Below are 23,825 nucleotides of genomic sequence, written 5' to 3'. Positions count from 1 at the left end.
ACGGCCGAAAATGAAGCCGACCGGAGGCTGCGGTTCACTCCGGTCGGCTGATAGACATACATTAAATACGGTTCCCGAATACGGCTGAGTGCGGGCGCCGTGATTAAGCCCCACCCCCTCCTCCCAGCCGTATATGGGTGTGAACCCAGCCTTAGTAACTTTCCTGTTGGATAGCAACACATGGGCAGTTGTTTTCACACCATGCCCATAACTGACCCTTGGGAATCCATGATCCTGTTCACCCTGGACTAGCCACTGCATAACAGGAAAAGTGTCAGACATAGTTTTTTTTTTTCTTTTTTGTCTGTTTGTTTTTAACCCCTTGGGGACGAAGCCCATTTTGAACTTAAGGACAAGGCCAATTTTCGTTTTCTCCTCCTCTCTTTCTAAAATCATAACACTCTATGTACGGTAAGTAATGGCATCAGACAGAAAAAATGATAATGTTGGATTGACCCACATGATGATGCATCATCATGCCACCCAAAATGGTAAAAAAATAGTATAGATAGATAATGTGGAAAGCCACTTAAATAATAATATAGAAAAACAACCTCAACGCGTTTCCCCCTAGTTATATATTCAATAGGGTTCCTCAGGAGGTATAAAAGAATGAAGGAAAGAAAGCAAAAAATAAAGCAAAAAACTAAGTTCCGGATAGAAAACTCTGGCTCATGATGGTGAGCCAGAGTCCTGTACAGTCTCGGAACTTAGGGGTGCACACAAATGGTTGTGCGTGCCAATGATAAGACCGCACAGCTAGGTTTAAGTACCTGTGCATGATGTTAGCGTCCATCATCACCTCCGGTCGTTGCGGATGTTTTTGGCGCATCGGAAGTGATGTGTGCAGTCCAAGCGTTTCCCGGAAGTGACGCGTGCGTGCCACAGATCACTTTGAGAATCCCGGAGCGAGAATAGTGCCTGCCCTTCGGTCAGATACGTTTGGCAATGGGGCGGACATGCTGTAATGATACTTCCGTATTTCTCTTGTGTACCACCACTGTCCAATGGAGCCAGGCTTGTGCATTCCACGGGAAGGATCCCAGGGAAGTATAAAGTAAATAGATGTTCCAATGATAACAAAAAAAACACACAAATATAGATGCGCATCTATGTACTTACTGGAAACACCAGTAATACAAAAATGTCATTGCAAATATTCTTATAATAAAAATCACATGATATCACACAAAATCTTAAAAAAAATAAAAATAGCTGGTCACTATAGATTTTAGCACCACAAATTAGGGATCGACCGATTATCGGTTTGGCCGATATTATTGGCCGATATTCACAATTTTTGACATTATCGGTATCGGCAATTACCTTGCCGATATGGCGATAATGCCCTCCTGGCCCGGCTCTCCCCGCACCCCCGGCCAGAGACCGCCGGCCCGAGACCGCCGCCCCAGCCCGAGGTCGCCCCGGCCTGAGACCCCCGGCCCGAGACTGCCGAAATAGACGATAACTTATACTGGAATATTGGTATCAGCTATCGGCCTCAAAGTTCACATATTATCGGTTTTGGCCCTTAAAATATCTGTCGATCCCTACCACAAATCATTACAAATTATATCATAATGCCCATATTATTGATGATAATACAACGTGATTGCATTTATATCAGCAACATGTAAGTGATACTGTTCATATTAATGGTATAACATGATAACATGCATATAAAGAACACCAAAATATGCTATCACATTTACAACATGTTACTCTATAAACAGGAGCCAAAATATTCAATAGATAACCAATAATGTAGGCATACAAGTATAGATAACAAACAAGCTGAACAGGATAATAGGGTTAATGCAATAAAAATTATACCCTTAACATTATATTAGTGCATACAATTATCATAAAGTAAACAACACTGAGAGTAAAAGGGGTGAGGGTGTAGATGACCCACATAGGGTTAACAGATTGCAGGACAGCACACCATGTCACTCACCCCTAACAAAGATATTACAAGCAACACCCTAACCTAACCTCTAGCAAAAGGGGGGGGGGGGGGGGAAACTAGTTCAACCAACAGAAACGCAGGTCTATGATGACGAGTAAATTTGATTGGCTACCCAAATAGACATATTAAAAACAACTTTTTATTCAATAAAGCACTGATTAGATAACTGGTCATTAAGACCATTTGGTACTACCGTCCCCATCCTAAAGATCCATTGCACCTCCTTTCTTAGGATAAATCTGTCCCAGTCATCTCGACGGGGGTTGGGTCTTACTGCCTCAATGATTGTAAAGGATAATGATTTCACATCACCCTGGTGCATGGTAGGGATATCTGAGTATCCCTACCATGTCTGACATCCCCCAGGTGTTCTCCTTGTCTTCATGTAAACTTTCGTTTGGTTCCTTTGTACAGTTTAGAACAGATACATGTGACAGTATAGACTACCCCTTGGCTACGACAATTGACAAAGTCCCCAATTAAGAACATCTGACCGTTCCGAGAGCTGCAAAACTTATGGCCCACTTTGATGAAAGGGCATGCTACACAGTTACTGCTTCTAAACATGCCAAAAGGCCTTCGATCCAGCCAGGTGCCTTTTTGTATGGGGGGGCTATAGTGACTATTTATTATATGGTCACCTATTGACTTACCCCTTCTATATGTAACCAAAGGTCTCTTTGTCCAGATCTGCTAGGAAAACTCCCCAGTGGCGTCGCAGAATAGACAGAACCATCATATTCTGGTCATCAAAGGTCCCAATAAGGCGGACGATGTTCTCCTCCTCATCCTTCACCTTGGGAGTCAAAAGTGTGGATCTCTCTTGACCTAGAGCATTTTGATATGCTTGACACAGGGTCTAGGTGGATAGCCTCTCTCCAGAAATCTTGACTTTAACCCCTTAAGGACGCAGCCGTTTTTTTGCAAATCTGATCACTGTCACTTTAAGCATTAATAACTCTGGGATGCTTTAACTTATGAATTTGATTCTGAGATAGTTTTTTCGTGACCTATTCTACTTTATGTTAGTGGTAAATTTTTGTCGATACTTGCATCATTTCTTGGTGAAAAAATCAAAAATGTCATGAAAAATTAGCATTTTTCGAACTTTGAAGCTCTTTGCTTGTAAGGAAAGTGGGCATTCCAAATAAATGATGTGTTGATTCACATACACTATGTCTAGTTTGTGTTTGCATCATAAAGTTGACATGTTTTCACTTTTTGAAGACATCAGAGGGCTTCAGAGTTCAGCAGCAATTTTCCAGTTTTTCATGAAAATTTCAAAATCGGAATTTTTCAGGTACCAGTTCTGTTTCGAAGTGAATTTGAACGTCTTTATGTTACAAATACCCTATAATGGACCCCATTATGAAAACTGCACCCCTTTAAAGTATTCAAAATGAAATTCAGAAAGTTTGTTAACCCTTTAGGTGTTTCACAGGAATAGCTGCAAAGTGGAGGAGAAAATTTTAAATCTTTATTTTTTTACACTAACCTGTTCTTGTAAACCCATTTTTTTTCATTTTACAAGTAATAGGTAAAAATGTCCCCCCAAAACTGGTAACCCTATTTCTCTCGAGTAAGGAAATACCTCATATGTGGATGTAAAGTGTTCTGCAGGCGCAGTAGAGGGCTCAGAAGGGAAGGAGCGACAATGGGATTTTGGAGAATTAATTTTGCTAAAATGGTTTTTGGGGGGCTTGTCTCATCTAGGAAGCTCCCATGGTGCCAGAACAGCAAAAAACAAACAAAAAAAACCCACATAGCACACTTATTAGGGAAACTACACCCCTCAATGAATGTAACAAGAGGTAGAATGAGCCGTAACACCCCTCAGGTGTTTGACGAATTTTCACTATAGTTGGACGTGAAAATGAAAAAAAAAAATTTTTACTAAAATGCTGGTGCAACCCCAAAGTTTTCATTTTCACAAGGGGTAATAGGTAAAAATGTCCCCCAAAATTTTTTAACCCCATTTCTCTCGAGTAAGGAAATGCCTCATATGTGGATGTAAAGTGCTCTGTGGGTGCACTAAAGAGCTCAGAAGGGAAGGAGTGACAATGGGATTTTGGAGAGCGAATTTTGCTGAAATGGTTGTTGGGGGGCATGTCTAATTTGGGAAGCCCCATGGTGCCATAGCAGTAAAAAAAAAAAAAAAACACATGGCGCACTATTTTGGAAACTACACCCCTCAAGGAACGTAACAAGGGGTACAGTGAGCCTTAAAGGGGTTCTCCGGTGCTTAATAATCTTATCCCCTATCCAAAGGATAGGGGATAAGATGCCTGATCGCGGGAGTCTCGACACTGGGGACCCCCGGGATCATGCACGCGGCACCCCGTTTGTAAACAGTCCCCGGAGCGTGTTCGCTCTGGGTCTAATTACGGGCGACTACAGGGTGGGCGGCGTGTGACGTCATGCTCAGCCCCGCAGTGCATAGCTATCACGCCCCCTCCCGTAGGCTTGCATTGAGGGGCGGAGCGTGACGTCACACGTCGGCACAGGCGTGACGTCACACGCTGCCCGCCCTGTAGTCGCCGGTAATCAGTCCCGGAGCGAACACGCTCCGGGGACTGATTACAAAGGGATGCCGCGTGCATGATCCCGGGGGGTCCCCAGCGGCGGGACTCCCGTGATCAGGCATCTTATCCCCTATCCTTTGGATAGGGAATAAGATGTTTAAGCACCGGAGAACCCCTTTAACACCCAACGGGACAAATTTTCGCTAAAGTTGGACGTGAGAATAATTTTTTTTATTTTTTGTCACTAAAATGCTGGTGTTATCCCAAATTTTTCATTTTTACAAGGGGTAATAGGAGAAAAAGCCTCCCAAATTTGTAACCCCATTTCTTCTGACTATAGAAATACCCCATATGTGGATGTAAAGTGGTCTGCGGACGAACTACAATGCTCAGCAGAGGAGTGCCATTAGGCTTTTGGAAAGAGAATTTGGTTGGAATGGAAGTCAGGGCCCATGTGCGTTTACAAATCCCCGTGGTGCCAGAACAGTGGACCCCACTCACATGTGACCCCATTTTGGAAACTACACCCCTCACAGAATTTAAGAAGGGGTGCAGTTAGCATTTACACCCCACTAGCGTTTGACAGATTTTTTTGAACAGTAGGCTGTGCAAATGAAAAATTACATTTTTCGTTCTCACGGACAACTGTTCCAAAAATCTGTCAGACACCTGTGGGGTGTAAATGCTCACTGTACCCCTTATTACATTCCGTTAGGGGTGCAGTTTCTAAAATGGGGTCTGTCACTTTAAGCATTAAAGGGGTATTCCAGGAATTTTTTTTTACTTGACTATGCTACAGGGACTGTAAAGTTAGTGTAGTTCATAATATAGTGTCTGTACCTGTGAGTGACGGTTTTCTCACAATTCTTCTGTGATTTTCACTCCAATATTTATTTTTACCAGCATACAAAATGACTGTTGTCTCAGATTTTTCCCAGTCAGCTGATGATAGGGATCCTGTCTGCTTCAATGGGTGGAGGGATCAATCTGCAACTAATGCATCAGCTGGAGGCACCCTGATTGAAAACCACACTGATTTGAATGGATGCAGCTCACTTATGTTTCAATGGGTGGGGTGGCTGATGTGTGGGAGGGAGGAAGATGGAATTGTGGGATTTGTAGTAAAAAAATGAAAAGTCAATCAGGAAATACTAGTTCACAAACAGCTAGCCACAGTATGAGAGTAATCTCACAACATAGCCATTTAGCCCCAAGACAAACGCAGATCCTTCCTAAGTATTTCCATTACTGTCTGCCAGGTACGTACTAAAATCACCTTATGCTGGATAACCCCTTTAATAACTCTTGGATGCTTTTACTTATGAATGTGATTCTGTGATTGTTTTTTCGTGACATATTATGCTTTATCATAGTGGTAAATTTTTGTCAATACTTGCATCATTTCTTGGTGAAGAATTCCAAAATTTCATGAAAAATTAGAATTTTAGCATTTTTCTAACTTTGAAGCTCTCTGTTTGTGAGGAAAATAGACATTCCAAATAAATTATATATTGATTCACATATACAATATGTCTTCTTTATGTTGACATGTTTTCACTTTTGGAAGACATCAGAGGGCTTCAAAGTTCAGCAGCAATTTTCCAATTTTTCACAAAGTTTTCTAAATTGGAATTTTTCAGGGACCTGTTCAGTTTTGAAGTGGATTTGAGGGGTCTTTATATTAGAAATACCCCATTATAAAAACTGGACCCCTCAAAGTATACAAAATGATATTCAGAATGTTTGTTAACCCTTTAGGTGTTTCACAGGAATAGCCGCAAAGGGAAGGAGAAAATTCAAAATCTCTAATTTTTACACTGTGTTCTTGTAGACCCAGTTTTTGAATTTGTACAAGGGGTAAAAGGAGAATATGCCCCCCAAAATGAGTAAACCAATTTCTCTCAAGTAAGAAAATACCTAATATGTGAACATAAAGTGCTCTGTGGGTGAACTAGAGGGCTCAGAAGCGAAGGAGCGACAATGGGATTTTGGAGAGCAAATTTTGATTAAATGATTTTTAGGGGGCATGTTACATTTAGGAAGCCCCTATGGTTCCATAACAGCAAAGAAAACCCCACATGGCATACTATTTTGGAAACCAGGCCCCTCAAGGTACGTAACAAGGGGTCCAATGAGCCTTAACACCCCACTGGTGTTTGACGACTTTTCGGTAAATTCGGATGTGTAAATAAAATTTTTTTTCTTTCACTAAAATGCAGTTTTTCACCAAATTTACCATTTTTACAAGAGATAATAGAAGAAATGGGGTTACAAATTTTGGGGGGCATTTTCTCCTGAGTATGGAAATACCCCATGTGTGGATGTAAAGTGTTCTGCATGCGCACTACAATGCTCAGAAGAGGAAAAGTCACATTTGGCTTTGTGAAAGCAAATTTTGCTGAAATGGTTTTTGGGGGGCATGACGCATTTAGGAAGCCCCTATGGTTCCATAACGGCAAAAAAAAAAAAACACATGGCATGCTATTTTGGAAACTAAACCCCTCAAGGCAGGTAACAAGGGGTCCAGTGAGCCTTTTTTTTTTTAACTAATATGCAGTTTTTCCCCAAAATGTAACGTTTTTACAAGAAGTAATAGGAGAAAATGCCCCCCAAAATATTCAACCCCATTTCTTCTGAGTATGGAAATACCCCATGTGTGGATGTAAAGTGCTCTGCGGGCGAACTACAATGCTCAGAAGAAAAGGAGCTTTTGGAGAGAGAATATATTTGGAATGGAAGTTGGGGGCCATGTGCGTTTCCAAAGCCCCCATGCTAACAGTGGACCCCCCCACCCCACGTGACCCTATTTTGGAAACTAATTTCCAATAGATTCCCCTTTGGGAATCCAAAAAACCCCAATTTCCCATATACTACTTATTGTGATTAAAATTCCCATAAGCTTTATTAGTTTCTACACATATATATTAAAATCAAACAGCGCTGTTTGCTCCAATTATCCTTTCATTATTAGATTCTCAATGCAGACTTCTCTGCTAATTTTGCTTCTTGTTTGTGAGTAAACTAGCCTGTATGCCTGCAGGTCATACAGGGTTAATGCTTAGGAGCAGGAGCGCTGCCATGGTTAAAATATCCACTCTGCCCCCCTATTTTGGAAACTACACCCCTCACGGAATTTAATAAGGGGTGCAGTGAGCATTTAGTCAGTGCATGCTGGGAGTTATAGTTTTGCAACAGCTTGAGGCATGCGGATTGGGAAACACTGAGTTAGGAAACAGACAATGGGGGATATTTATCAAAGGATTTAGACTGTTTTTTTCCTGTCTAAATTTGTCGCACAGAAAGTCGCAGTCTAAGTATGTGCGACTTTTCTGCGACTTTTGCTCTAGAGGATTTTTAGAACATGATGCATTCTAGTCTATTTTAGACTGAAATGCATAAAAAAATGCATTGGTGCTGAATTGATCAAAATCGACTTTTCTGCGACAAGTCGCATCGGCTGAAAGTACGCCGAAATGTCAGACCATGCTGGAGCAGATTTAAATATAGACTACAGCATAGATCTCGAAGTCTGTGCACAGAATTTTTCAAGAGCCGTGCGCCATTTGATAAATTAGGCGCACAATAGACCAGCCAAACACTCTGTAGTTTGGTCTATATTGATGCGGGACATAGACAGCTTTGATAAATATCCCCCAATGTTTCCCAACCAGTGTTTCTCCACTTTTTGCAAAACTACAACTCCCAGCATGCCCAAACAGCCCAAGGGCATGCTGGGAGTTGTAGTTTTGCAACAACTGGAGGAGAACAGTTTGGAGACCACTGTGTAGTGGTGTCCAAACTGTAGCCCTCCAGATGTTCCAAAACTTCAACTCCAAGCATGCCCAGACTGCCCAGGCTTCCTGGGAGTTGTAGTTCAGCAACATCTGTAGGGCCAGATGGTACAGAACTCCAACTCCCAGCATTTCTGGACTGTCTGGGTATGCTTGGAGTTGTAGTTTTGCAACATCTGGAAGAGCACAGATTGAAAACCACTGCAAAGGGGTCTGCAAACTGTGGCCCTCCAGATGTTGCAAAACTACAACTCCCAGCATGCCCGGACAGCCAAAGGCTGTCCGGGCATGCTGGGAGTTGTAGTTTTGGAACTCCTAGAAGCAGCAGTGAAGATCACTTTACAGCGATCTTCACTGCTGCCTCTGATGCCGACGCGGCCGCTGCGTCCTCCACTTGCCTGCCGCCGCTGTGTCCTCCACTTGCCTGCCACCAATCCCCAGTCCTCACTGTCTGCGCCGGTCCTGCGGTATGTCCCCACCGCAGCTCTCATCTTCCCCTTAATAAAAGTTATATTTTAGGGGATTTAGGTGGAATTTTTTGTTAGCTTGGTCTATCCCTAAATTATAGTACCGTATAAACTCTAGTATTAGTAACCCTCCCCACCTGACGGTCCCTGCAGCATAGATGGCTGAAGATGGATGGCCTGGCCCATCCCCTCACAGCTAAGCTAGAAGTGTTTTTTGTTCACTCGAGTATAAGCCGAGGGGGGCGTTTTCAGCACGAAAAACCGTGCTGAAAAACTCTGCTTATACTTGAGTATATACGGTATTTACCTAATTTTAAGTTCTTGATTTTTGCATCACCAATTTTTGTAGTGACATCACCTATTTTATAACAATCTGCGGCAAAACAAAATATTTGTGGGGTGAAATTAAAAAAGAAACCACTCCATTTTGTAACTTTTTGGGGGCTTTCGTTTTTATGCAGTGCACTCTTTGGTAAAAATTACACTTTATCTTTATTCTGTAGGTCCATAAGGTTACAAGGATACCCAATTTATTTAGGTTTCATTTTATTTTACTACTTTAAAAAAATTAGAACTACATGCACCAAAATTAGTATGTTTAAAATTGTCATCTTCTGACCCCTATAACTTTATTTTTCCGCATACAGGGCTATATGAGGACTCCTTTTTTGCACCGTGGTCTATAGCTTTTATTTACCATTTTTGTTTTGATGGGACTTTTTTATGATCACTTTTTATACATTTATGGTATATGGTATCTTTTTACGTGTATGCCATCAACCGTACGGTTAAACTACCCTTATATTTTAATAGTTCAGACATTTACGCACGTGGCAGTACCACGTATGATTATTTTTATTTTATTAGGAAGGGGTTAATTCACTTTTATAAACTTTTTTTTAACATTTTATTTATTTATTTTAGCCTCCATAGTGGGCTATAACATGAAATCTTTTTAATTACATAAACTGATCAATGCTATGCCATAGCATAGTAGTGATCAGTGTTATTGGTGCTATGCAGGCTTGGAGCAGCAGATCACCGAACAGATGGCGAGGAGGCAGGTAAGCACCCTCCCGCCGTCCTCTCAGCTGTTGCTCATTGCGGGTTTCACCGTGATGGTCCTGATCAGCTCCGCTGAGCTGCCCGGGACACTTTTATTTTCGGTTTAGACCCCACCACTAACTTTGATCACGGCGTCTAAAGGGTTAATACTGGACATCGTCCTGATCGGTGATTTCAGGCATTAACCCTGGCAGTTGGGACCCATCAGGTTTGAAGCATGCTCAACTCGTGAGCGTGCTTCAAACCCCAGGAACGTGATGTACATGTACGCCCTCCTTCCTTAAGTGCTGGGACAAGAGGGCGTACCTGTACACCCTTTGTCCCCAACAGGTTAAGAGACAGGTACCCTTTAATTAAGTATTATATAAAGATATAGGGGCAAAGGAAAAGTGGAGCAGTCGCCCATAGCAACCAGTCAGAGCAATTGTTTTATTTTTCAAAGGCCTGATTTAAAAATTAAAAAATCTATCTGGTTCCTATGAGCTACTGATCCACTTTTCCTCTGCACAAGTTTTTATAAATTTCCCAACATTTTTAGAGCTAAACTTACTCTTCCAAGCAGGATATTATTATTTTTCCAAGTTCAGTTTTCGGATTAAGACATTGGCGAGTAGACCTTACTGTTACTCTGAAAAGAAAAACAGTCAAACATTTAGTTGGCAGGTTCGATGATACACGGGATGAGATATGTGTCTGAATACAATTTTATTCAGGTATTGTGATAGAGATTTTTATTAATGAGAACGTTAAATGTTTCTAGATATGTTTCATGCCTGCAGCCCCTTCAGGATTCCAGGCATACCTTCTATGCTCGATTTCATATACCTACCTCCTTTGATTGACAGCCACTAGGCGTTTTCACCACACAGAGAAAGCGGATAAAAGAATATGGGCTGGCCATGTCTTGCCATGCTGGGCAAAGCTTTCTAGGCACTTGAACTTTGTTTACATAGTAACATAAAGGCTTTTATCTTGAAATATATCTGGAAAGAATTATAGTGGTAAAAGGTATTTTCTGAATCCTAACAAGAAGCCCTATGTAGCCATGGCTTTATTTGTCTGACAGGTCCTCTTTAGATATTCAAATTATTTTTTTTATTTTTTTTTACATCTAGGGGAATCTTAGAAGTTTAGTGCATTCTCTATTTTTTTAATGTATAATTCCTAAACATTATTGCTGATAAGCACTAAAAATCTTAAATGGGCACTGTCCAATTCAAGAACATTTTGTATGCTATACATCTTGGAAAAACATTAACCTTTTTAATATACGTCATAAGTTAAAGAAATCATGAGACCACTAGGGGTCCCAATACTCTCCAGGGCATAATCTTGTCTAGCTGTATCATCATTATTGTTCCACAAAGTCCAGTAAGTGAGGGTGGAACTAGCACTCATCTGTGCTCACTCCTGTCCTATAAGACTGCAGAGTGGAAACAAAGGAGAGAGTTACAGAGCAGCCTGCAGTGATCGGATGAGAAGACCCAGCACAGAACAGCAGAAGATGAGACATGCAAAGTGAGGATAAACCAGAAAAGAGAAAAAAGCGTAACACTGAAAGAATATCAGCACACCAATATTATAATGCAATAAGACAAATCTTTATTAAATACACACATATCCCCTGTAAACAACTACATATCTGTAATGGGGAGGGAAAGTGATAAAAACAATAAAAAAATATGGGCTGATAAAGCCCAAGCAATTATATGCACTTCATCAGGATTAGGTACTGAGTAACATATAACATTTCTTGTGGGATATGACAAGTACCCTTTAACCCCTTAATGATCCAGCCCATTTTCGCCTTAAAGGGGTTATCCAGGAAAAAACTTTTTTTTATATATTAACTGGCTCCAGAAAGTTAAACCGATTTTGTAAATTACTTCTATTAAAAAAATCTTAATCCTTTCAGTACTTATGAGCTGCTGAAGTTGAGTTGTTCTTTTCTGTCTAAGTGCTCTCTGATGACACCTGTGACGGGAACCGCCCAGTTTAGAAGCAAATTCCCATAGCAGACCTCTTCTACTCTGTGCAGTTCCCAAGACAAGCAGAGATGTCAGCAGAGAGCACTATTGCCAGACAGAAAACAACAGCTCAACTTCAGCAGCTGATAATTACTGAAAGAATTAAGATTACTTAATTAAGATAACTCTGGGATGTTTTTTCATGACATATTCTACTTTAACATAATGGTAAATTTGTAGATCTTCACGGGGGCAGTTAAAGTCTAAAGAAGGTGGCTGTATTCATGAGTTCACTTAATAAGATTTATTTAAAACACAACAAATATCGCGTTTCTTGCCCATAAAGAGCACTTCATCAGGCTATGTACATGTACAAACAGCAAGCGGCTAGGTTTAAATAGATAGTCCTTACGTTCATTCCAAAGGTTACGTTAATCACGCTATTCTGAGTAGATTACTAAACTCCGAACAGCATGTAATGAAAATGATAATACTAGTACTGAGACAAACTTAGTCAAAATTAATGTCCACAATTTGTTCTTACATAAATAAAAACATCCACATGGTATTCTATATGAAAATATATAAAATGACACAGTAACCTCTTCATGCTCTGTAAAACCAGTGTGTGTGTACGGCGGGAGTTGCGCTACTGAGCGCTGTAGCTGTATTAAAAATTATGAATGAAAGTTCTATGTATACCATAGCGTAGCTAGTGGTGGGTGGAGTCAGACACTTTGCAGGATGAGACCAGACGGGTGTGGTGAATGTCACTGAGACAGAGATGAGATCTCCATGAGCAATAGGAAAATCCAAGGATTGCTTGTGGTTATTAGTGGCAGAAATTGGGAGGCAGAGTTCAATGTATTAGTAACGTAACTGGAAGGGAATTTAAATTGCAGATGAGATGGTGTCCCAGGAATTTAGAAAATTGAATCAACAAGACAAGAAGAAGAAAAAGCATGTTAAAAATCGAATCTAAGTAAGAAAGAGTTGGAAGCAATGAAGAAACTACAGAAGAACCCAGATTTGGTGTTCAGAGCAGCTGATAAAGCAGGAGGTCTGGTTATCCTCAATTATGTACAATATCATAACAAAGCCCTGAGAATTCTATCAGATATTACATTCTATGAAAAAGTTCAAGGAGACCCATTTACTAAAATTAAGAATGATCTGGGAACTCTTCCAAGAAGCACATCACACACAGATCCTCAATAAACAAGAATGCCAGTTTCTTACCATGAACCACCTTAATCTTCCATATTTTTATTGTCTTCCCAAAATTCATAAATCCCTGAGTAACCCCCCTGGACAGCTATCTTCGGGACTCCTCACAGCTCATCCAACATCTCTCCAAAATATCCTGGGAACTGACATACCTAATGATCACTTGTGATGTGGCGGCCCTCTATACTAACATTGGTCACCATCTGGGATTGAAGGCCCTTGAAGAATTTCTTATTACAGACCCCGAAATCTCTGAATTGCAGCGTTTTTTTCTTCTTAAAGGACTTATGTATATCCTAGAGAACAACTATTTTGTTTATGTGGGGGATGTCTACCATCAGACTAAGGGGACTGCCATGGGGGCCAAGGTGGCCCCCTCATACCCCAATCAGACTTTAACATTTATAGGGACGTTTGAAACCAGATACATCTGGGGCAATCCCATCTTCCAAAAACATGTGGTATTGTATCGATGATACATTGATGATTTAGTGTTTATTTGGAATGTGCCCCAGTCCTCTGTAAATGAATTCTTGGAAGTCTTAAATCTGAATGAATGGGGCCTCAGCTTTACCATCACCACTAGTTGTGTGTCCATTTAATTCCTCGACCTGATCACCTCCCATAATGAAAACACATTAATTACCTCAATGTATATTAAGAAGGTAGACACAAATAGCTTAATTGATTTTGGGAGTGGGCACCATAAAAAAAGGTTAGAGAACATACCCCACTCCCAATATAAGCGTATTAGGAAGAGCTGTACCCGGGAAAAAGACTTCCGAACACAGGCCGGCATTCTACAAAAAAGGTTTTTAGAGAAGAAATACCCCAAGAAACTTCTGTCTGATGCATATCAAAAAACTAAGCATCTTACACGAGAAGACTGTCTGATTTAAAAAAAAGAGCGAGAGAGAAAGTAGAAAAAACTGAAAAGGAGAAGGAGAAGAAACAGGAAGAAGTGGGAGCTAATGACATGAAGAAAAACTGGGACCATAATTTTATCACAACCTATAGCAGGTCAGCACCAGAGATCAAAAATATTTTAAAAAAATATTGGTATATTTTAGAGGGAGATGAATTTTAAAGGGATCCTTCACGAATATACCAGGAGTCACTTTTCAAAGAGTGCCTAGTCAAAAAATTCTGGCACCCAGCCAGTTAAGGCAACACCAAGCGAAAAAACGAGAGCAAAATACAGTAGGAAGCTACAGATGTGGGAAGAATAGGTGCTTATGTTGCCATGATATATTGCATCAACAATGTAATTTCACTTAGTAATTAATAGGGAAGACTTTCCCTGTGGCATTATATCTGTCCTGTGAATCCAAAAACGTTACTTATCTAATTCAATGTCAGTGCAGAATCCAATATGTGGGACTATGATTTTGAGGAACAGAATAAACAAGCATCGATTCAATGTCAAGACAGGCTTTATGTTACACAGCCTCTCAAGACACTGCAACACTGTCCATCATTGTATAAAAAAAACCTTTACGGTCATCCCCATCGACCATGTACCTAAGCACAAGTCTAACTGATTTGAATTATTAAAAAGACTGGAGGTCTTTTGTATTTATAAATGTGGCTCATTACATCCATGGGGTCTTAATGAAATCTCGGAGACCATTTTAGTTTGATTCAGTTGTCCCTTCCCAGTTTCCTTTTTAGTATATCTCCCTCTGCGCAATCTTACACACTCCTGTTACATGGTCGCATTAATATCTATTATCCCTACCCCCTGCTCACCTACTCTACTTTTCTGAGGCTACTCCTTATATAAATATTTAATAATAAAAATATATGTGTATATACATATACTCCCCTATATTTTATCAGTATGCTAGTTTTATCAACTTCCTATTTCTGGTTATTTTTGCCAATTTTACATTTACCATTATATATTATATGTACATGACTTTTAACATTATATTTTATCACCTTGTTGTCTTATCCTCTTCTCCATCAGGCATATTTCATGTTCAACATGGTTTTCATGTATTTTAATAATTTATTCTTCGTATTTTATATTTATAGCTATGACCAATATATATTTATATATATACCCTATGCTTCATTCCCTTTTAAAGACACTATAGGTCCTAATATGTTCTATTGCCTCCCTTCTTTGGGTACATTACGGCTGAGATGTGCTCATATTCTAGTTCTGGGCATACTCAGTCACATTACCGTATTTTTCGCCCTATAGGACGCACCGGCGTATAAGACGCACCCAATTTATAGGTGCAAAATCTAAAAAAATAAAGATTTTGAACCCAATAGTGGTCTTCAACCTGCGGACCTCCAGATGTTGCAAAACTACAACTCCCAGCATGCTGGGAGTTGTAGTTTTGCAACATCTGGAGGTCCGCAGATTGAAGACCACTGCATAGGAGGTGATACTCACGTGTCCCCGCCGCTCCGGACCCGTCATCGCTGCCCTGGATGTCGCTCCATCGCTGTCGCCGTGTCCCCGTCGCTCCGGAACGTCTCTGCTGCCGGCCGGGTATCCTCGCTCTCCGTTGCCACCATGACGTCGTTACGCACGCCGACGCACGTACGTGACGACGTGATGACGAGGAAGGAGAGCGCCGGCCATACAGGGGATCCCTGAACGGAGAAGACACCGAGGAGGCAGGTAAGGTCCCTCCCGGTGTCCTGTAAGCACTAACCCGGCTATTCAGTCGAGCTGTTCGGGACCGCCGCGGTGAAATCGCGGCGGTCCCGAACAGCCCGACTAAACAGCCGGGTTAGTGTCACTTTCCCTTCAGACGCGGCGGTCAGCTTTGATCGCCGCGTCTGAAGGGTTAATACAGGGCATCACCGCGATCGGTGATGTCCTGTTTTAGCCACGGGTCCCGGCCGTTGATGGCCACAGGGACCGCCGCTATAGGGGTGTATTCGCCATATAAGACGCACCGACTTTTCCCCCCCAGTTTTGGGGAAGAAAAAGTGCGTCTTATACGGCAATAAATACAGTAGTTGTTACCATTAAAACATACTGTCCACTCACTCATTTATTGTCTACATGTTACCATACCTATTGCTCATAGAGGTCTCATCTTTGCCTCAGTGACATTCACCACACCAGTCTGGTCTCATCCTGCAGAGTGTCTGACTCCGCCCACCACCAGCTACGCTATAGTATACATAGCACTTTCATTCATAAGTTTCACTACAGCGATCAGTAGCCCAACTCCCGCTGTACACACACACTGGTTTTACAGATCATGAAGACATTACTGTGTCATTTTATATATTTTCATATAGAATACCATGTGGATGTTTTTAGTTATGTAAGAACAAATGGTGGACATTAATTTTGACTAAGTTTGTCTTATACCGGCTGGAAGAAGCGCTCGAGCAGAGTGAAACAGTCTGTCCCGGTCTCTTACCAACCGCCTCCACCCCCCCACCAGCCTGTCATGCCTGACAAGAAGTAAATAAAGCACATCTTTTGGATGGTGAGTGCAAGCTCTTCCTTTCTTCATTTCTAGTATTTGCCTCAGTACTAGTATTATCATTTTCATTACATGCTGTTCGGAGCTTAGTATCTACTCTGAATAACGTGATTAACGTAACCTTTGGAATGAACGTAAGGACTATGTATTTAAACCTAGCTGTTTGTACATGCACATTGCCTGATGAAGTGCCCTTTACGGGCAAGAAACGTGTTATTTGTTGTGCTTTAAATAAACTTTATGAAGTGAACTTACGAATACAGCCACCTTCTTTCAACTGTAACTGCGCCCGGTGAAGATCCACTTTTATCTCTGCCATTTTGTTGCTACTGTGAACCATTGAGTGAGGACCTGACCGTAGAGCATACAAAGCATTGTCAATACACTACATGGTGTTGTGCCCTCAGCGCCTTATCTTTTGGTAAGTGTAAGTCTTTTACATCTGCCAAATATCTTACAGTACTGTATTAGGGGTGCATGTGCCTTTTTCTCCTTTTTTTTCTCTCTGCTATGTTTTTACTTTTGGAAGACATCTGATTTTAAAAATCTGAATTTTTCATGGACAAGTTCAGTTTTGAAGTGGATGTGAGGGGCCTTCATATTAGAAATACCCCATAAATGACCCCATTATAAAAACTGCACCCCTCAAAGTATTCAAAATGACATTCAAAATTTTGGGAGGCTTTTTCTCCTGAGTATGGAAATGTAAAGTGCTCTGCGGGTGAACTACAATGCTCAGAAGAGAAGGAGCGCCATTGCGCTTTTGGTGAGAGAATTTGGTTGGAATGGAAGTCGGGGGCCATGTGCATTTACAAAGCCCCCATGGTGCCAGAACAGTGGATGCCCACACATGTGACCCTATTTCGGAAACTACACCCCTCACGGAATGTAATAAGGGGGGAAGTGAGCATTTACACGCCACTGGCGTTTGACAGATCTTTGGAACAGTGGGCTGTGCAAATGAAAAAATTAATTTTTCATGGACCACTGTTCAAAAAATCTGTCTATGCACATAGCCTTCAATTCCAGACACATTCTCTCTCCAAAAGCCCAATGGCGCTCCTTCTTTTCTGAGCCCTGTAGTGCGCCAGCAGAGCACTTTACGTCCACACATGGGGTATTTATATACTCCGAAGACATGGTGTTACAAATTTTGGGGGGCTTTTTTCCTATTACCCCTTGTGAAAATGAAAAATTTTGGATAACACTAGCATTTTAGTGAAAAAAAAAATTTCACTTTTCAACTTTAACGAAAATTCTTCAAAAACCTGTGGGGTGTTAAGGCTCACTAAACCCCTTTTTACGTTCCATGAGGGGTGTAGTTTCCAAAATGGGGTCACATGTGTTTTTTATTTTTTATGTCAGAACAGCTTTAACAATCAGCCACCCCTGTGCACTTCACATGTACATGGCTCTCTCACTCCTGAGCCTTGTTGTGCACCTGCAGATCACTTTACACCCACATATGGGGTATTTCTGTACGCAGGAGAAATTGTGTTACAAATTTTGGGGGTCTTTTTTTTTCCTTTTACCTCTTGTGAAAATGAAAAGTATGGGGCAACACCAACATGTTAGTGTCAAAAAATAAAAAAATTACAATAACATGCTGGAGTAGACCCCAACTTTACCTTTTCATAAGGGGTGAAAGGAGAAAAAGCCCCCCAAAATTTGTTAGGCAATTTCTCCCGAGTACGGAAATACTCCATATGGGACCCTAAACTGTTGCCTTGAAATACGACAGGGCTCCGAAGTGGGAGAGGAGACCATGCACATTTGAGACCTAAATTAGCCATTTGCATAGGGATGGACCCGGATGCAAGAATTAAAGTACGGCAGTGTTTCTCAAACAAGGTGCCTCGAGCTGTTGCAAAACTCCCAGCATGCCTGGACAGTCAATGGCTGTCCAGCAATACTGGGAGTTGTTGTTTTGCAACAGTTGGGGGCTCAATTTTGGAAACAGTGCCGTACCAGACGTTTTTCATTTTTATTGGGGGTGGGGGAGGGACTGTATAGGGGTATGTGTATGTATGTAGTGTTTTACTCTTTATTTTGTGTAGGTGTAATGTAGTGTTTTTAGGTAACAAACTCTGTGTTTTGCAACCAGTGTGCCTTCAGCTGTTGCAAAAGCTACAACCCACCAGAATGCACGGACAGCCGAAAGGCATGCTGGGACTTGTAGTTATGCAACAGCTAAAGGCATACTACTAACACTCCCAGCATGCCCTTTGGCTGCCCATGCATGCTAGGGGTTGTAGTTATGCAACAGCTGGAGGCGCACTGGTTGCAAAACACTGAGCGTTTGTTACTTAACTCAGGGTTTCGCAACCAGTGTGCCTTCAGGTGTTGCAAAACTAGAACTCCAAGCATGTATGTTCTATCAGTGCATGCTGGGAGTTGTAGTTTGCAACAGCTGGAGGTTGAAAAACACTGAGGTAGGTAACAAACTGTGTTTCACAACCAGTGTGCCTTCAGCTGTTGCAAAACTACAACTCTCAGCATGCACTTACAGACGATGGGAATGCTGGGACTTGTAGTTATGCAACAGCTGGAGGCAAACTACTGAAACTCCCAGCATCTGATTTCTTGGCAGGAGAAAAGACGGTGCATGCTGTATTTTTTCTTCTGTCAAAAATAACGGAATTGAAACGGATAAAATAAATTTAACATTGAGGTCTATAGGTAATGGATTGAAAACTGATGAGCCTTTAATGTCTCAGTTTGCATCTGTTTCTTCCTATCCGTTTTTGATCCGTTAATACTTCGGAGCATGCTTAGAAGAGGTGTGAGAAACCAGGAAGTAGCCAGACAATGAAAAAAACGGAAAATAAACGGATTTAAATCTGACGCAACAGGATGCCACTTAATGGCATTCTTTTGAATCAGTTTGCATCCGTTTGTTAGTATGGTCCATTTAGCAGCAATGATGGGAGAATAACGGGACGGGAGACAATGGCCGTGTAAACCTAGCCTTATCTGTTGCTGTGACATATTAACTTAGCTTTGCCTCACCCCAATCAGTGATTTGCTACAGCTATGCAGGCCATTTATTGTGTCACAGAAAAGCAGACCTCCAACTGCGGTTAGCATATCTTAAAGTTGTACTCCGGCGCTAAGACATCTTATCCCCTATCCAAAGGATAGGGGATAAGATGCCTGATCGCGGGGGTCCCGCCGCTGTGGACCCCCCGTGATCTTTCACACAGCACCCAGTTACCATCAGCCCCCGGAGCATGTTCGCTCCGGGTCTGATGACTGCCGATCATGGGGCCGGAGTATTGTGACGTCACGGCTCTGCCCCAGTGGGACATCATGCTCCGCCCACTCAATGCAAGCCTATGGGAGGGGGCGGGGCTGTATTGAGGGGGCATGACATGGCACGGGGGCGGAGCCGTGACATAACAATACTCCGGCCCCGTGATCGTCAGTCATCAGACCCGGAGCGAACATGCTCAGGCGGCTGATGGTAATGGGGTGCTGTGTGAAAGATCACGGGGGTTCCCAGCGGCGAGACCCCTCGATCAGGCATCTTATCCCCTATCCTTTGCACAGGGGATAAGATGTCTTAGCGCCAGAGTACCCCTTTAAAAATGTATCTGTCACTAAATAAACTTTTCTAAACTAACACTTCTCCCACCCTTAGAAAAAATTTCAGAGCTGTGTATCATACCTTTTCTCTTGCTCACATAGTGAAATCTCTCAGCAGAAGAAAGTGGGCGTTTCTCAGCAGGCATGACCTCACTGAAGCCTGCTTGGGGACCACTTCCGCCTTCACATGGTTGCAGTGCTATGATGAATAGAAGACATCAAGCTCTGTGCAGCAGCTTTCAGACTGCTTCTTTCAGTGAGGCTCTGTTCAGCTTTCAGTCTGTGCTTCTTTCAGCGAGGCTCTGTTGAGCTCTTAGTCTGTGCAGCTTGGTTTGTGCAGCTTTTTTCAGTGAGGCTCTGTGCAGCTGTCAATCAAGCTCAGTGAAGAGAAACACTTCCTGAGGTTGGTCTACTGCCATTACAAGCAGTAGACCAAAATCTGAGATTTTGACCAGACGGAATGTTTTATGACCAAGACCCCTGGTGGCCAGAAGTATACAGCCCAAAAAACTAACATAAAATGTTTTTTTTTTTTTTTATGGAAGCCAATAACAAAAGTTATTTATTTGGTATAAGGAATCAAATATTAAAAATCATGTTTAATGACAGTGCCCATTTAACTACTGCCAATACTAATTTCTGCCCTTATTGTTATTGTAACATTTGTTTTTACTAGATGCATTTGTGCAATAAAAAAATAAATTAATAAAGAGTGCATGTATTTTAGACTGCTTTCTAGAGTGGTCTGATTGACCACTGGACGACTCACATAATTTCTGTATAGTTGCAGAAAGATGTTGGTAGTGTCACCTCTATTTTTTCAAACTGTTTAGGATGAAATTTAGTTGTAGAATTTATACATCGACATCTCTGGTACGAATCTGGAAAAAAAAAAGGTCTTTAGTGAATTCTAAGTTTGCTGTTGATTTAAATTTTACTGTAAAAAGGCAAATACACTTTTTTATTATTCACAATCCAGGTAGGAAAAAATAAGATGAAGCACTCCCCATACTGTCCAAATCTTTATTTTCGTACAAAAAAGTAAAGACATAGCGGGAAGACATCACAGTGGGCTGGGGAATGTGGCGGGAACGTTTTACACAGACGGGTGCTTCGTCTGGCCTCCGAGTGAGTGTTGTCTCACCATGTTCCCCAGCCCTCTGTGATGTCTCCCTGCTATGCCTACACTTTTTGTACGAAATAAAGAAGATTTGGACAGTATAGTGAGTGCTACATCTTATTGTTCCATAATGTGAATTATGGGCATTGCTGTATTCTTAAGTCGAGCACCTTATAACTGATCTGTGTCCGATTGTCTCATACAGACCTGTGCTTTAACAAATAGTGAGTTGGTTCAGATGCAGTGGCCCTAAGTGTGTTAGCTGCTGCTTCTCTTCTTATGGATTGTTTGTACAAACTTTTTAAAATTTGTGCCCTCTACTTGGCCTATTAAGAGTTTATTTTTTCATTATTTTGTCTGCTGACTTGCCTTAAAAGTACACATATTGGCCCTGATTCATCAATTAGTCTGATGTTTGCCTTGGACAGATTGCAAGCAATCACAACTCTTCTTTTCTTTCTCAAAATGAGCTGCGGTTGGTTTCTATCTGTCTGAGACAAAAATCAGCCACATTTTTGTCTTTGACAGGTTGATAAATCTGGGCCACTATTGCAAAAAAAAAAAATCTTTGGATTTACCTACGGGTGACAAAAATCTTATTGTCAAGTTGTTACTGGCCAATACAGATGCACAGTGATTTTGATTGGAAAAACATTGCCGTCTATGAGAAGGCGCATTTCCAAGCGGTTCTAGTACCTGCTGGATTCTTCAAATTTTGGAATGTCCACATTTGTTTTCCATGCAGACATTCTGCACAAATTATGCCATGTGAACATGGCCTTATTGTGCAAAATGAGGGAATGTCCAGCACTAGAAATTAAATGGCTTTTCTAATATACGGTACTTCATAAGAAAATCTTATTTCCTTTTTATAGAAATTATGGCTTATAAAATCATGGCTTTGTCCAACATGAAGCACAGGCATTGACAAAGTCCAATAACTGAGGGTGGGCTAGCACTCCTCTATGTTCTGATAGGACAGGGGAGAGCACAGAGGAGTCCTATCAGACAGGAGAGAGCAGGGAGGAGTGCTATCAGACAGGAGAGAGCAGGGAGGAGTGCTATCAGACAAGAGAGAGCAGGGAGGAGTGCTATCAGACAGGAGAGAGCAGGGAGGAGTGCTATCAGACAGGAGAGAGCAGGGAGGAGTGCTATCAGACAGGAGAGAGCAGGGAGGAGTGCTATCAGACAGGAGAGAGCAGGGAGGAGTGCTATCAGACAGGAGAGAGCAGGGAGGAGTGCTATCAGACAGGAGAGAGCAGGGAGGAGTGCTATCAGACAGGAGAGAGCAGGGAGGAGTGCTATCAGACAGGAGAGAGCAGGGAGGAGTGCTATCAGACAGGAGAGAGCAGGGAGGAGTGCTATCAGACAGGAGAGAGCACGGAGGAGTGCTATCAGACAGGAGAGAGCACGGAGGAGTGCTATCAGACAGGAGAGAGCACGGAGGAGTGCTATCAGACAGGAGAGAGCAGGGAGGAGTGCTATCAGACAGGAGAGAGCAGGGAGGAGTGCTATCAGACAGGAGAGAGCACGGAGGAGTGCTATCAGACAGGAGAGAGCACAGAGGAGTGCTATCAGACAGGAGAGAGCACAGAGGAGTGCTATCAGACAGGAGAGAGCACAGAGGAGTGCTATCAGACAGGAGAGAGCACAGAGGAGTGCTATCAGACAGGAGAGAGCACAGAGGAGTGCTATCAGACAGAGGAGTGCTATCAGACAGGAGAGAGGACAGAGGAGTGCTATGAGACAGGAGGGTGCAAAGGGGAATGCTAGCCCACCCCCATATACTGGGCTTTGTCCATGCCTGTGCTTCAGCTTGGAAATATGTAGCAAAAATATTTTGCATCAAAGACCAAAATACGTAGATCTATTTATACAATCTGTTATTGTGATAACATTGAAAAAAAGCTACATTTACATTTATTATCTTCTCTGTGTCCAGCATTACTGATCCATGAGCAGTGGAGCACCAAGAGATCGGTGCTTGTATACAGCAAGGAGTCCAGCCATGTAATAGGGCCTTTACTTTAAACTGAATCCTATTGTTTTCAAACTTCATAAAAACCAAGGTTTTTGTCTATCTTGGTTGACTTTGCTGGAGGGTATAGACTTTGATATCTGTGGTTCAGCCCAAGAGGGAATGATCTAATATTACCGTTCCATTCTGGTCAGGGAGTGTTTTATGCAGAGAAAAGTGCTGACAAAGGCCGAGTTCAAGATTTTTGGTCCGTACCGTATGTGGTTGTTTAACTAAAACTGGGACTGGAACCGACACATGTAAAATGCATATCTTTCTATGACAGCTTTTCTCTGGTTTTGGCTAATAATCCTGCTCAAAATACAATGTGTGAAAGTGAAAAGTGCAAACACTAATAACTGCGATAATAATGTGAAAACTGAAAGCAAAAATAAATAAGTTTCTCAGGCATGAATTATTCATTGTATATCAAATGGACTTTTCTTGAATTAGCATTTGATTAAAATGAGTAAACATTATCTTTATCCTCAATCTTCCCCTTTATAGCAAATCTACAGACACTACAGTATTGATATAGATACTGTACATCTGTAGTAGCTTCACTACATAAATTTATAATGTACTATTACATAGGATGATAACATACGGTACTTTTCCATAGATTGATAATATA

The 23,825-nt window shown here is 41.7% G+C and overlaps 2 protein-coding genes across 7 annotated transcripts in view; one reads left to right on the top strand and one right to left on the bottom strand.

Moving 5' to 3' along the window:
* RASSF4 (Ras association domain family member 4) overlaps window positions 1-23,825 on the top strand; it is a 227,586-nt gene that overhangs the window by 46,732 nt on the left and 157,029 nt on the right. The window contains exon 1 of one of the 6 annotated variants that reach the window (XM_056531237.1): window positions 16,359-16,472. The exons of the other annotated variants lie outside the window; for them this stretch is intronic. The gene's annotated coding sequence lies outside the window, so the exon portion shown is untranslated. Of the gene's footprint in view, window positions 1-16,358; window positions 16,473-23,825 lie in introns of those variants that run through there. 6 annotated transcript variants of the gene reach the window in all.
* LOC130282707 (growth-regulated alpha protein-like) overlaps window positions 1-23,825 on the bottom strand; it is a 34,417-nt gene that overhangs the window by 8,312 nt on the left and 2,280 nt on the right. Inside the window, exons 2-3 of the mRNA XM_056531238.1 lie at window positions 20,824-20,935; window positions 10,365-10,442 (exon numbers count right to left, since the gene is read on the bottom strand). Coding sequence (XP_056387213.1) covers window positions 10,365-10,442; window positions 20,824-20,935 — 190 coding nt within the window. The remainder of the gene's footprint in view (window positions 1-10,364; window positions 10,443-20,823; window positions 20,936-23,825) is intronic.

The sequence above is a fragment of the Hyla sarda genome, chromosome 7, assembly GCF_029499605.1.
Source record: "Hyla sarda isolate aHylSar1 chromosome 7, aHylSar1.hap1, whole genome shotgun sequence".
In the NCBI taxonomy this organism is placed as follows: domain Eukaryota; kingdom Metazoa; phylum Chordata; class Amphibia; order Anura; family Hylidae; genus Hyla; species Hyla sarda.
The sequence above is the reverse complement of the archived record's forward strand: the minus strand, read 5'-3'. Positions and strand labels throughout refer to the sequence as shown.